This window comes from Papaver somniferum, chromosome 6, assembly GCF_003573695.1.
Source record: "Papaver somniferum cultivar HN1 chromosome 6, ASM357369v1, whole genome shotgun sequence".
Lineage (NCBI taxonomy): Eukaryota > Viridiplantae > Streptophyta > Magnoliopsida > Ranunculales > Papaveraceae > Papaver > Papaver somniferum.
In genome coordinates, this window is record NC_039363.1 from 73,179,964 (window position 1) to 73,193,947 (window position 13,984).

The window sequence follows — 13,984 nt, forward strand, 5'->3', positions numbered from 1 at the left end:
TGATTGCATCTAAATAAGTTGGTATGTTATTCTCTTTTGGTCATGAAGTATCTCTATGAAAATTTCATGAGGATCCCACTAGTTTTCGTACCTTTGCCAAATTTTTTTTTTGCTTAACAATAAAATTTTATTAATAACCAAAGGAGTTCAAAAGAATTACAACTCAAGGAATGTAAAAGCAAAAAAGATCAAAAAGAAGCCCATTATATGGCTTTTTAACAAAATCTAAAATAGACTTGGTCTGGGCTTTCCAGACAGCCCAAGAATGCTGGTTTACTATCTTAGACTCTTTTTTCTCCCCTACCAAGAGCAGCTCCCCTTTTTGCCATGTTGTCAGCAGAGAAGTTAACTTCTCTGTAACTATGAGTGAAGCTCCAAGATAACACTTCAGCACATATCTTCTCCCATCTTGTTATTGCAAACCAAGGAAGTCTCGTACTGTGGAATGCATTCTTAACTGCTTGAGAATCTGTTCTGAAGACAAGTTCTTGAAATCCATTATGTACTTCCCATTCTCCTGCAATTAGTATTGCAAAGACCTTTGCATAGAAATTAGTAGATATTCCTATTCCTCCTGAAATTGCAATCACAAATTCACCTGTGTGAGTTCTCCCAACTATACCATAACCAGACATACATGGGTTTCCTCTAGAGGCACCATCACAGCAGAGTAATAATTTAACCTGACTTGGTAGTTGGAAATAAACTTCTTTGATTATCAAACTCTTCACCTTTCTGATCTTCAATCCAAACATCTTGAGGATTTGCAGATCATATTGACTATTCCACATATGTGCTTTCATTCTTATATCACTGTCAAATATGACTTTCATTATCCTTTTCTTAGTGGCATTGAGATCACATTTCCATTTACCATAAATGCAATCATTTCTCAAAAAACAGAGTTCCTTCAGTGATAAATGCATTCAACAACCATATTTCTTTGATAGCTGGACTCTTGTTTTTTCTAGATGGAAGATATTCTCAAAAGACCTTGGATTTTTAAAGTTAAAAATGCCACCAAGCCAATTCCAAATGATCTCACTATAATTACAATACCAAAGCATGTGGTCTCTTGTTTCCTCCCTTTTTCTACATAATATGTATCTTGATACCATATTGAAGTTTTCTGTTCCTCATATTATTATCAGTTGCACAATATTTCTACCTAGTTTCCAAATATTACTAGAAATACTAGAATAAATAGATCTACCTTTTTAGTCCAATGAAGAGGCGGAAATTTTTGTCTCATGACTTCCATTGCTGAAGCTACTGTAAATTGACCTGTGATAGTTCCAGTCAAGGTATTGAAAGCGTGAAGCGTTTTTCATTTTTAGGAAGCGATGCATATGTTGAAGCGTGAAGCTTCGCTTCATGGTTAATGTTTGAAGCGGATGTTTTATTATAAATAAATTAGTTGTAACTAGTAATTATAAATTTATTAGGAAGATAATATTTATATGAATTTTATATAAGTAATTTCTATTAAAAACAAAGTGTGTGTACACCAGTTCAACCTACTCCAGACGAGTGAGAGGTGGGGAATTCAATTCCCCCTTAAAACATTCATACTTTTCTTTTAAAAGCTTTAAAAATTATGCGAAAAATTTAAAGATTCATGAAAGATGCGTTTCACATGACCGTTTCGGAGAGAAATGCTGAAATTTGAAGCGAAGCGTATGCTCTGAAGCGTGAATCGTACGTTTCATGAAAGATGCGCTTCACATGACCGCTTCGGAGCGAAATGCTGAAATTTGAAGCGAAGCGTACACTCCGAAGCGTGAAGCGTACGCTTTTAAAAACCATGGTTCCAGTCCATATCCTATTGTCTCCATGTTCACTAACTACTGGTAAATCATTTATATTAATCATTTCCATGAGCTCAGTTGGCACAATCCATTCACCATCAAGTATAAAGTTTGAGACTTTCATATCTGGGAACTGTAACATATAAGCATTTTCAGGGTACAGTTATTGTAGTGTTTTATCCATCACCCATTTATCTTTCCAAGCAGAAATATTACTTCCATCTCCAACAATCCATCTAGTGTTTTCCTCCACTTCACCTATTATCCACTTTATTCCTGGCCAAATTGATGATTTCTTGTAATAAGTAATCCATTCACCATTTTTATTCTTGTACTTTGCTTGAATTTTTTTTGACCAATCATCAGTACCATTTTGAATTCTCCAAAGTAGCTTCGTTAAAAGAGCTTTATTGATGATCTCAAGTCTTCTCAGTCCAAGACCACTTTCACTTATTGGAGAACAAGTCTTATTCCATTCCAGGGTTATCATTTTTCTAGTTGCAGTGTCCCCTGACCATAAAAAAAATTTCTAATTATTCTTTCACACTCCTTTACTACCCTCTTAGGCCACTTGTACACTGGCATTGAATATATTGAAATCTACTCAGAACAAATTTAACTAGTATGAGTCTTTCTTGAAATGATAACACCTTACCTTTCCAACCAGCCAATCTCTGTTGCATCATATCTACCACACTCCATACATGTTGAGTTTTAACACTGCCTTGCATCAAAATTACACCCAAGTACTTGTCTGGAAAATCAGCCAAAACTACATTACATTCTTCATAAATTTGCACTCTTTTATTTTGGCAAGTACCACCATGAAGCACTTACTTTTATCCAGATTAACTTATTGCCCTGATGCATATTGATACTTGTTAAGAAGATTCATTAGCTTTCTAACATTCCTTTTTTCACCATTACAAAATAGGAAGATGTCATCAGCAAAAAATATGTGTGAAGGTTGCACACCTCCTCTGTTCACCATAGCTTTCAAACTGCCATCTTGAATCATTTTTGTAATATTTCTGCTAAGGATATCTTCAGCTATGACAAAGAGCATGGGTGACAGTGGATCACCCTGTCTTAAGCCTCTACCAACTGAAAAGTAACCTTCAGGCCCTCCATTGACTAACACTGATACTCTTGCATATTGTAGCAGGACTTGTAGCCAGTGCAAACCTTTATCTGATAAACCAAAACTGTCTAATGCATGAAATAAGAATTTCCAGCTAAGGGAATCATATGCTTGAGTGATATCAAACTTTAAACCAAAATTTCCACCTCTCCTGTTTGTTTCAATTTCATTTATCATCCCAGATGCAAGAGCAACTTGTTCTTGAATTGTTATTCCTTTTATAAAAGCTCCTTGCTGAGGGGACACTATTTTTGTTTATTACCTTCTCCAACCTTGTAGCCCAAATTTTGGTAAAAACTTTGAAATTGAAGTTCATAAATCCAATTGGTCTGAATTGCTTAGCTTTCTTTGCATTATTCACTTTTGGGAGTAATTTTAGGAAGTTAGCATTTAATTCGTTTGGAATGAAACATTTGCTGCCTTTGTGAATTCATGACCAATTACTTCCCATGAGAGTCTATAAAACCATCCTGCAAACCCATCAGGACCTGAAGCACTTTCAGGATTCAACTCAAAGACTGTAACTTTTATTTCTTCATCAGAAGGAATGGGATTTATCATGATGTTGTCTTCTCTTGTAATAACACTAGGAATACTTGTAAAAATACTTTCATCTATATTAACATCTTGATATTTGAATTTTGCTTCATAATAATTTACCAACTCATTTGCAATCTCTTTTTGATCAGTGAGAATAACTCCTGCATCATTTTCAAGTTCTGTTATCATACTTTGAGCTTGTCTTAGTTTCACCTGGATATGAAAATATCTTGAATTAGATGCTCCATCTTTTAACCAACTCACTCTTGACTTTTGCTGCACAATCTCTCTTTGTTGCTGTAGTAAAACTTCTTGTTTACCCCTTGCAGTAACAAGATTATTCAATAATGCGATATCTGAAGGATTATTATCTAATGCTGCAGTAGATATCATTAATTCATCTTCTATATGCTTAAGCTTCTTATTAACATCTCCAAAAACTGACCAGTTCCATTCCTTCAAGTCAACTTTTAGTCTTTTCATTTTACTCATAAAAACAAAGATAGGATTTCCTTCAATATGTTGTTCCCAAGACTTAGTAATAATATTCAAAAAATCAGGATGAGTTTTCCAAGCTTTCGGTGCTCTAAATGGAGTATTCTTAGGATTTGGTATGTCAGCAGTCCTTTCATATAAAGTACTACGATCTGAAATTCCTCTACTACCAACTTTGTATCCCAACTTGAGAACTTTTCTAACCATTTATCATTAAAAGAAGCTCCGTCTATATTGCATACAATTCTCTTTTTACCAGCTCTATTATTACACCATGAAAATTTCAAACCATTTTTTGGTGCTTGGATCAAACCACATCTATGAAGACAATTGTTAAATTCTAACATCGATATCAGCAGAGGCTTTAGTCCGCCATTCTTTTCATCTTCTATCATAATAGTATTGAAATCCCCCATTACTAACCATGGCTTCTCTAAATTACTAATTGTAACCAAATCATTCCATAAACTTCTTCTAGTTATTGTTAAGGATGCAGCATGAATACCAGTTATTAAAGAATCTCCTACTTCTACTGTTATTGATTGTTCAAATGAGAGTACTATTTTTTGTTTCTGAATTGAAGAACTCCACATAATCCAAATATTACCTTTATTACCATTTCTTGAGTTGTGTATAGCTTCATAATGCATTCCTGATAACTTCAACTTTTTGCAGAATTCTGAAGAATAGTGCACTTTTGGTTCTGCAAGAATAACTAATGAAGGATTAAAAGATTTTACTAAACTCCTAAGTTTATCTCTGGCCCTTACTCTTCTCAGGCCTCTGAAATTCCAGAAAAATACTTTTATTTAGAAGTTTGAGATTGAGAAGAGATTCTTCTCAATAACTCTCTTTTTCCACCATTTATCACCAAATTTGCAGCTTGTTGTCTTGTAGTAACTGTGCTCCCCTGTATTTTTTTCTGTTTAAAAATTTAGGTACATTTTCACTTGAAGCTTGTCTACCAATTGGAGGTATAATTGTGCTAATTTATTTAATGGCAGGAGCACCAACAGCTTCATTTAGAAGCTTCTCTACTGATAGAGCTGGAAACTCAATATTTGAATTAAAAATTTCATCATTCAATTCCCGTAGCACTTGAAATTTACCTGAATTGTTAGATATGTTATGTGTAGATTCTAACACTTGTAAATTTGGAGTACTTGGTTCCCCAGAGACAGAGCTTGGTTCCACTGGATCAACATGATTACAGATATCAAAACCCACTTGAGGAATTGTCTTCTTTTTAGTCACTACTCTCCAAACTTGCTTAGGTTGATTCACAGTTTCACCAATTGATGATTCGTGCTCCCTTTTTTTGTTTCTGCATTCTGCTGTGAGATGGCCTACTATCTTGCAATGATAACAAAACTTTGGCATATTAGGAATATTTAATGCTTGTTCAAATATGCCATACTTGGATTTAACACTGATTTTGCTAGGAATTTCTTTTGCTAAGTCCATTTCCACCAGGATACTTGCATAGAAGTCTGCTTCCTTCTTGAGGGTTGTTTGATCAACCCCTACTGGTCTACCCAAAGACTTTCCAATATTCATCAGAATCTTCTCCTTCCAGTATTCTATGCTTAGACCAGGGAGTTGTACCCAAACATAAGCCATAGAAGTTTTTTGAGATTCTGGGTTAAAATTCGGTTCTCATTTTCTTAGTTTAAGATCTTGTGATTCAACTTCCCAATCTCCATTCCATATCAAGTTCATATCAAATTCATTCTCAAGCTTAATGATGAAGTAACCTTTTCCAATTGGAATTAATTGAAATTTACCTGAAGTTTTCCGTTGTCTTCTTAACGATGATTCAGCAACCCCAAATTTGAGCTTAACTAGGTCTAATCGCCCAATCAAACTATATTTCCATTCCTCTAAGATTTCATCAATATCCTCATCAGGAATGAAGGATACAAATTCAGAAGGACTATGATTAAGATCATCAGGTTTAAATTCATCTGATTTTGAAGTAGATCCAGAAAACTCACCTGATTTAATCCTTCTTGAATGGTAAGTAAAAGTGGAATTATTAACAACGATCATTGGTAATGAATCGAAAAATACCTGAATTAATGAAGCAAATTGTGTAGGACGAAGTAGATCGAAGAATTTAATGAAGCTGAGTCGGACCGATTTTTCGCCTGAGTTATAACCAATTCGCAGAGCTCTTCACAAACTCACAAACATTCCCTACCTTTGCCAATTTGTATTGAAAAAAGGGGGAGAATTAATGTGTAGTTTCATACTACAAATACATATGGTTTACGGAACATTATGTAAGGGGGAGTGGTTTTCATGTCGAGATGAAGTATTGACTAAGGGGAAGTGATACATATCACCATAGTATTGTTGTCAAAGTTGTGATGCAATTGAACTTTGATGTTGTGTAATAGTACTATGACACTGTATAACAATAATTGAGAGCACTTATTTTCTCATTGTTATTGCTACTGATCTTCAACAACTATGATGCTGAGTTGAACACGTTTAGAATCACGGAGTACTTAGAAGTGAATAAGATTTTGAGTCTTGTTGAAGATGCCAAGGAGATCAAGCATTTGGATGAGAAGCTACAAAGTTTTTATTTGTTTTGTAATCCATATGTATTGATAGTTTTGTCACTAAAATTGATAAAGGGGGAGATTGTAAGAGCACTACTCGGTCGAACTCGCATGCGTTGCTATCTCAAGCATGTTTGTCAATGTTAGTGATCAAAACTATAAGTCTTGATTTCTAGCCTACTTATAGATGTCTCGTACTAGGACATAGATTGTGTAGTTGAGCATTAGACTTCACGGCGTTCATCATTTGAAGACGAAGAACTACTAAGGGGAGCTTGTGGAACTTCATCAACAAAAGGTATGTGGAGACTGAAACTCATCTATCACTTGGAAAGTCTATTTCTACTCTATCTCCTACATTGAGACATAAGTCGTATTACGATATAGTTTTCTATTATACACATTTGAGATTTTGAACTGAGTTTAACTCGCTTACACATTTCTCGAAATATGTGGTTGCAAGCTTTCGCTTCGACCAATTTCATCTTATATTCTTGACGAAAGTCATAATATGATCATGTGAAAATTACCGAGTAAACATCTTACATGGTTTTTGTGATACAATCATTTGGCGTAGACTTGGAATATTTCTTTATGATTATTTCAATATCTTGAAAATTGCTTTGATGCTAATCGTGTGTGAAAATGGCTATTGTCATCCTCTAAGAAAGTTTCAATGATTGAAATAAAGAGTTTAGAATCAAGTATCCATATTTGGATATAAACATAGTGTGTTCTCACATTTGTGTATAAGTCCAACACCGGGAACTTGAAGTATGCGTACTCGTACGCGTACTGGCAGTTGTTGGATGTCTGGGAAAGTACGCGTACCCATACGCATACTGGCGGAAGTTTCACGTCCGTGAATTTTCGCTGGAGTTTGGAAGTGTGATTTGGTATGCGCATCCGTACGCGTACTGGCGTAACCAAACTCGGTCCGGCTACTTAAGTATGCGTACCCGTTTGCATACTTGAGTTGGTTACTTTCTAAAATCGGTTGTGTACATGAACTTAAATATTTATAAAATAAGGAATGCAATCTTTGCAAACCGTATAATGTTCATGAATTGATTCGAGTGAATCAAACCGATTTTTCTTCAATTGTGTTCTTGTATACTTCTATGAGAATATAGCAATTGAACAGCTCTTTAGCTAGTTTCAGTTGAGTCATTTGAACTATTTATGGTTAAGATGAATAAGGTTTAAATGAGAGTGATCATATGGATAACTTCGGTTAACTACTGTTGAGTCAACATGGTGTACACGTTTGGGTACGGTTACATAAACCTAAATGAGGGCACATTTCATTTTTGTGTAACAAACTAAGTTTGATCTAATGGTTGAAATATATTAGCTTGGTTGAATCAGGTTTTTCATCTAACGGTGATTATTGAATGCTTTATTACCAAGGTAACTTGGATTGCAAACCATGATTTGAAAACTATATAAAGGAGAACTCTAGAAACTGGGAAACTTAATCCCCACGCCTCCTGTGTGTTACTAGTTGCATCAACTAGATTCGATTCTCCTTTAACCTTAGGTTTCTATCGATACCCTGTAGGTTAACGACTTCAAAAAATTCATTGGGATTTTGAAGCTAGACCCAACTATTTTCTTCGTAGTTGCGTGTTCTGATCTTTCCCGATTCTATCGTTTGAGTACTATCTTCTCTAAGATTAGCTCGAGATTTAATCTCCGATAGGCAAGATAAAAAATAGTCACAAACACCTTCGTCTCATCGTTTGTAATTCCACAATATCTAGTTTCGCCATCATACGATTTAGATTATTGTGAGGTGATTGATAATACCAGGCTGTTCTTCGGGAATATAAGTCTGGTTTATCAATTGGTTCTTGTTCACCTTGATTTATCAAAAGACGGAACGAAACCTCATAGGTACTTCTGTGGGAGACGGATTTATCTATACCAATAGACTTTTCTATGTGAGACAATTCTGTTTATCAAGTCTTCGACTTTGGGTCGTAGCAACTCTTAGTTGTGGGTGAGATCAGCTAATCGAATCAAGTGTGTGGTATCCTGCTGGGATCAGAGACGTAAGGAGCACAATTGTACCTTGAATCAGTGTAACATTTATTAGGGTTCAACTGCAATCCAGTCCGAAGTTCATTGGTAGTAGGCTAGTGTCTGTAGCAGCTTAATACAATGTGGTGTTCAAAATGGACTAGGTCCCGGGTTTTTTCTACATTTGCGGTTTTCCTTGTTAACAAAATTCTGGTGTCTGTGTTATTTCTTTTCTGTATTATATTTTGTTATATAATTGAAATATCATAGATTGTGCATTGAATATATCAATTGGTAAATCCAACCTTTGGTTGTTGATTGAAATTGATTGATCCTTGAACGTTGGTATTTGGTAACGTTCAAGTTATTCATCTTATACTCAATCGGGATCGCATATTTTTATTTGCTGATTGCGGATTGAATTAAGAGTTAGAGATATAAACTATTTGATATACTTTTCTATAGATTGAGTCTGACTGTCTAGTTGATTCTCTAGAAAGTATATTGGAGTAAGTCCTCTCAGATTTCCAAACGAATTGTTGGGTGTGGTTGTTAGACCCCTGCATTTTCACATTATGCGTACCAGTATGATAATTGTCACAATGTTTCAGGTCCGGAAAACAAGTTTGCATACCAGTATGCGAACTATTTTAAAGTTCGGGAACCGAGTTTGCATACCAGTATGCGAACTTTTCTACCTAAGTTAAGGTCCGGGACAACGGTATGCGTACCTGTTTGCGAACTGCTGGACAAGTACAGAACTATAGTTTGCGTACCCGTTTGCAAACTTAGATGGTTAAGTTCTAAAATCTGTTAAGTATGATTCTCATACTCAAGAACAAATACATTAATAAATTAAGGAATGCAATCTTTTCAAGCCGTGGCTTAATCTTCATGAATTGATTTCGGTATAAGTACTTTGTAGGATTACTAATCAATCTGATTTAGCTTCAATTGTGCCTTGTACACTTCTATGAGATATAAACAATTGAACAAATATATGAGTAACAAAATTAGATTCATTAGATTATATTTCATGTTTGATTGATCATCATATTTGATCTAGAAGTGTTAGATGAATGCGGTTAATACAAAAGTGTTAACCACATTTGAAGCTAACTTCGGTTAACTATTGTTGAGCCAACTCAATAAAGGTATATTTAATTTGTGTGTAACAAGATAATACCATCTAACGGTGGAGAGATATTTCTTTGGTTGAATCTTAAATCATGTTTTCATCTAACAGTGAATTTTGATTGCTTTGTTTCTAAGCTATCAAACCCTGATTTGAAGACTATATAAGAGAGAACTCTAGCAACTGGAAAACCTAATCCCGACACTTTCTTGTGTCCTAGTTGCGACTAGAATCGATTCTGCTTTAACCTAGGTTTTCCCAAAGCCATTATTATAGGTTAACGACATGAAGACTTCATTTGGGATTCGTAAAGCTAGACCAAACTATTTCTCTGTAGTTGCATGTTCTGATCTTACTTGTTATATCGTATTGAGTACTATCTTCTCTAAGATTTGCTCTAGATTTATCTCCGATAGGTAAGATATAAAAAAGTAATCACAAAGCTCTTCGTCTCATTCTTTGTGATTCCATAATAACTTCTTCTACCACCATATAGTTAAGCTATTGTGAGGTGATTGACATTTCTAGGCTTTTCTACGGGAATATACGACCGTATTATCAATTGGTTCATGTTCACCTGGATTTATCAAAAGACATAACAAAAACTTCATAGGTATTTCTGTGGGGGACAGATTTATCTATCAGAATGGACCTTTCTGTGGGAGATAGATTTGTTTATAAGTCTTCGACTTTGGGTCGTAGAAACTCTTAGTTGTGGGTGAGATCAGCTAAGGAAATCAAGTGCGTAGAGTCTTGCTGGGATTTAGAGGCGTAAGGAACACGACTATACCTTAATCATTGTGAGACTTGGTTAGGGCTCAACTACATTCAAGCCGAAGTTAACTTGTAGTAGGCTAGTGTCTGTAGTGGCTTAATACAGTGTGGTGTCCAAATCTGGACTAGGTCCCGGGGTTATTCTGCATTTGCAGTTTCCTCGTTAACAAAACTTCTGGTGCCTGTGTTATTTATTTTTTGCATTATATTTTGTTTACATAATTGAAATATCACAGGTTGTGCATTGTTCAATCAATTGGTAAATTCAACCTTTGGTTGTTGATATAAATTGATTGACACTTGAACATTGGTATTTGGTACCATTCAAGTTATTCTCATACCAGTCAGTTCACGGAATCATTCTTGTTGATTTGCTGGTTGATTTGAGAAAGAGATATAACTCTTGGATACATTTTCTTGATTGAGTCTGACTGTCTAGTTGATTCTCTTGGAATTATATTGGAGTTAGTCCATACAGATTGACGAACGAAATATTGGGTGTGGTTGTTAGACCTCCGCTTTTTCAATAATATATTGCTTCCTAGTTAGTAGGTCTTTCCTATATTGAGAATATTGAGCTCTATATATATACCATGAGTTATGTAGTCAATTAAGTAATCTAAATAAGAAATGTTTATGTATCTTTATCTTGAAGTTGGTATCACAGAGTTAGGGTTCTTGAATCATGGGAAGTGATTCAAAATTATATGAGAAACTATCCGGGAAACTAAAACTCGAAGGAAATATGGAAACATCTTACAAATCTGCCCCCATTATTGTTCAATCTGAAGGTGTAGCATTCAAGGAATTATTCTTGATGAAACCAACTATGATTTGTGGTTACAAATCACGGAGATGCATATCACTGAGAAAGAAAAAAAATTCTTTTATTCTAGGAAAGACAAAAAAACCCACTGAAGAAGACGAGGGATATGAAAAGTGGTACACATATAATCAAAAATTCAAGATATGATTGTTGATGTCTATGTCACCAAAAATCATGAAGTGATATATTTTCGATTACTTACTGCTCGAGATATTTGGGAAGCTCCATCTAAAGCGTTTTATATTAGAGTTGCTGAACTGCAGGTATATATGATAAGTGCATATTTCACATATATTTGGTATCAATTCCATGCTAGTATGTGTTGGTTTTCTTGCAAATTATTGTATATTACGCTTGTGTTCTCTTATTTGTGTTTTGTTAGGTAAATCATCCAAAAGAAGTGAATTTGCAATAAAAGAAGCTAGCTACAAGTGGGGAAGGGCCAAATACCAAATGAAACTCGTTCAAGTGCAAGATTCCCACTTTTCATTTTGTAGAGGACGAGAAGACAAAAGCAATGGCAAAAGAACGGAGTCATTCGGAGTTCGTACGGAGAAGTTATGAGCAAAACAAGAACTTAGAACACTAAAAAGGGCAAAAAGGCCATTTTTAAAGAGAAGTGTTATTGGCGCCCCAACCAAATGTTAAGGGACACCTTCCTGCTAAGGGGCAGTCAAGTTCAAAACAACCGCTAAACGCAGTCAGTATTTTGCTAAGGGGTGTCCATTCTATTAAGGGGAAGCCATATTCAAAAATCACTAAAGGCACCTGGATCATTACTCAGGGCACCCCTTCTTCTTCTTCCTTATTATGAACATGAAGAACATGATCTGTTCTTAATGGTGGTCATCATGATGATCACGATGGTGATGGATTTGATCAACAATGATATTCGATTTTGAATACATCACTAGGTTCCTAGGGACGATAGAAAGCATGGGTTGTTGCCTGATTTCGAGTTTTCAACGAGAAATGGTTTCGTTGCTGATGATAAAAATCTCGGTGATTGCTGGAGCTGCTGGCATAGCAGAGCATATGGAGGAAGCTGTGGTCCATAGAATTCTCACGATGGCGCTGTGGAGATGAACCAAGATAGGGAAGTGCTCGTGATGATGATTCCAGAGACGAGACGAAGAAGTAATGCTGCTGCCATGGATGGAACAAGGAAGCTGTTGCTGTCATGGAGATCGAGAAGGAAGGCCAGGAAGATACAGTGAAGATTGAGTGATTGCTGCTCGACAGAAATCAGTGAGCTGCGGATGACGAGCATGGTGATAGCTTGTTGTTGCTGTTATGAATGATCATGATGGTTGCTGCCATTGAAGTTGAAGACGAGCTCGATGTGGAGATGGAGGATTGGAAACAGAGAATGAAGACTACTCGGTAATGGAGTGTGGCTGTTAGGGAGAGCACGAGCTGCTTGTTGACGATGAAGAATATGTTGCTGCCATTAACGGTGATGGTCGTAGTGATGAACAGGGATATTGTGAACATATGGCAGTTGATCGTCACGAGAAGAGAATCAACGGAAGTTGATGGTGAATGATGGTTATGGCTTGCTGCCATTATTGACAGAGTGGATGTTGTTCGAGAAAGTCACAGAGACGATGAAGTTTGGCGATGGACTGTTGCTGCTGCCACTCCGAGCACTGACAATGATCTTCTGAGGATCAGTGATCGACGGGAGTTTCTGTTGGAGGGGCGTAGCTTGCTGTGTTCTGTTACTCGATTTTGGGGTATCTACATGAACGAGGAAGGACGTGATCAATGGGAGAATGAATGAAGAACAAAGACAGGGAACGAAGATGGTTCGGAGTTGATCGGGTTTGAGAAGCTGTGATGGTGATACTCGGTGATTCAGGGAAAGAGGAGTGATTGGCGCACACAAAACTCGAGTGGGTCCCATGGCCAAGACACGCTGCTATAGAAGAAAAGAAGAAGTGGGGTGGAGCCGACTGGAAGAGATAAGTCCTGACTTGTCTCAGTTGACAGCTTTTGAGAGTGATAATATGGCGTGGCGAGGAGCATCAAGTTGGATGTATATCTAGCACAAGAAGACACATCAATCTACGTGGGTCCAGCTATATTTTGGTCTAATAAGAAAACATGCTCATCTTATTAAGCTGCTCCATGTCACATAATGGCAGAAGTATTTACTCTCCCAATGCAGAGTAAAGTTATCAATTGCAGGGTTTCCGCGCAGAAGGTGACACGGGCGGTTGGGAATTTTCCATTTTTAATCCGTTCCCATTGCGGGTTTTCCGGAATGAGGAGAGGATGAGAGGTTATAGAAAGGAACCAAAACTTACATCTTCTTTCACTACTTCATCGAGCCATTTTCATTTGTGGCCAGAATAGAGAAACACAGACAAAGTGTTTTCATTTTAAGTTTTACTTTAACTCTATCTCTTTTCTTTATTAGTACTGTTTAATTATGAGTAGTTAAACTTCTAATTGATTAGGGATGATTTCAAAGTCCTGAATCATGAGACATTATTTTCTTTTACACGTTTATTTCAAATTTTATTTTATTGTTGATTATTTTTATTATTTTTTATTGTGTAAGAATATTGAGGGGTTATTTAAAATGATCAATTAAATTAACCAATCAATATTTCTTCTACTAGTTTAGGGTTATGTGATACGTGTAATTGTCACATCAACTCTTTACACAAG

At 36.0% G+C, this 13,984-nt stretch overlaps 2 protein-coding genes across 2 annotated transcripts; both read right to left on the reverse strand.

Moving 5' to 3' along the window:
• Positions 1-281: 281 nt before the first annotated feature.
• LOC113290925 lies at positions 282-3,126 on the reverse strand. The gene is made up of 5 exons (XM_026540509.1): positions 2,784-3,126; positions 2,464-2,562; positions 1,996-2,318; positions 1,804-1,941; positions 282-908 (listed from the first exon to the last, which is right to left on the reverse strand). The coding sequence occupies exons 1-5, from the start codon at positions 3,124-3,126 to the stop codon at positions 282-284; spliced, it is 1,530 nt and encodes a 509-aa protein (XP_026396294.1).
• Positions 3,127-3,339: 213 nt separating this feature from the next.
• LOC113290926 lies at positions 3,340-4,191 on the reverse strand. Its single transcript, XM_026540510.1, has one exon. It carries the CDS (start codon positions 4,189-4,191, stop codon positions 3,340-3,342), a length of 852 nt encoding a protein of 283 aa, XP_026396295.1.
• Between the last annotated feature and the right edge of the window lie 9,793 nt (positions 4,192-13,984).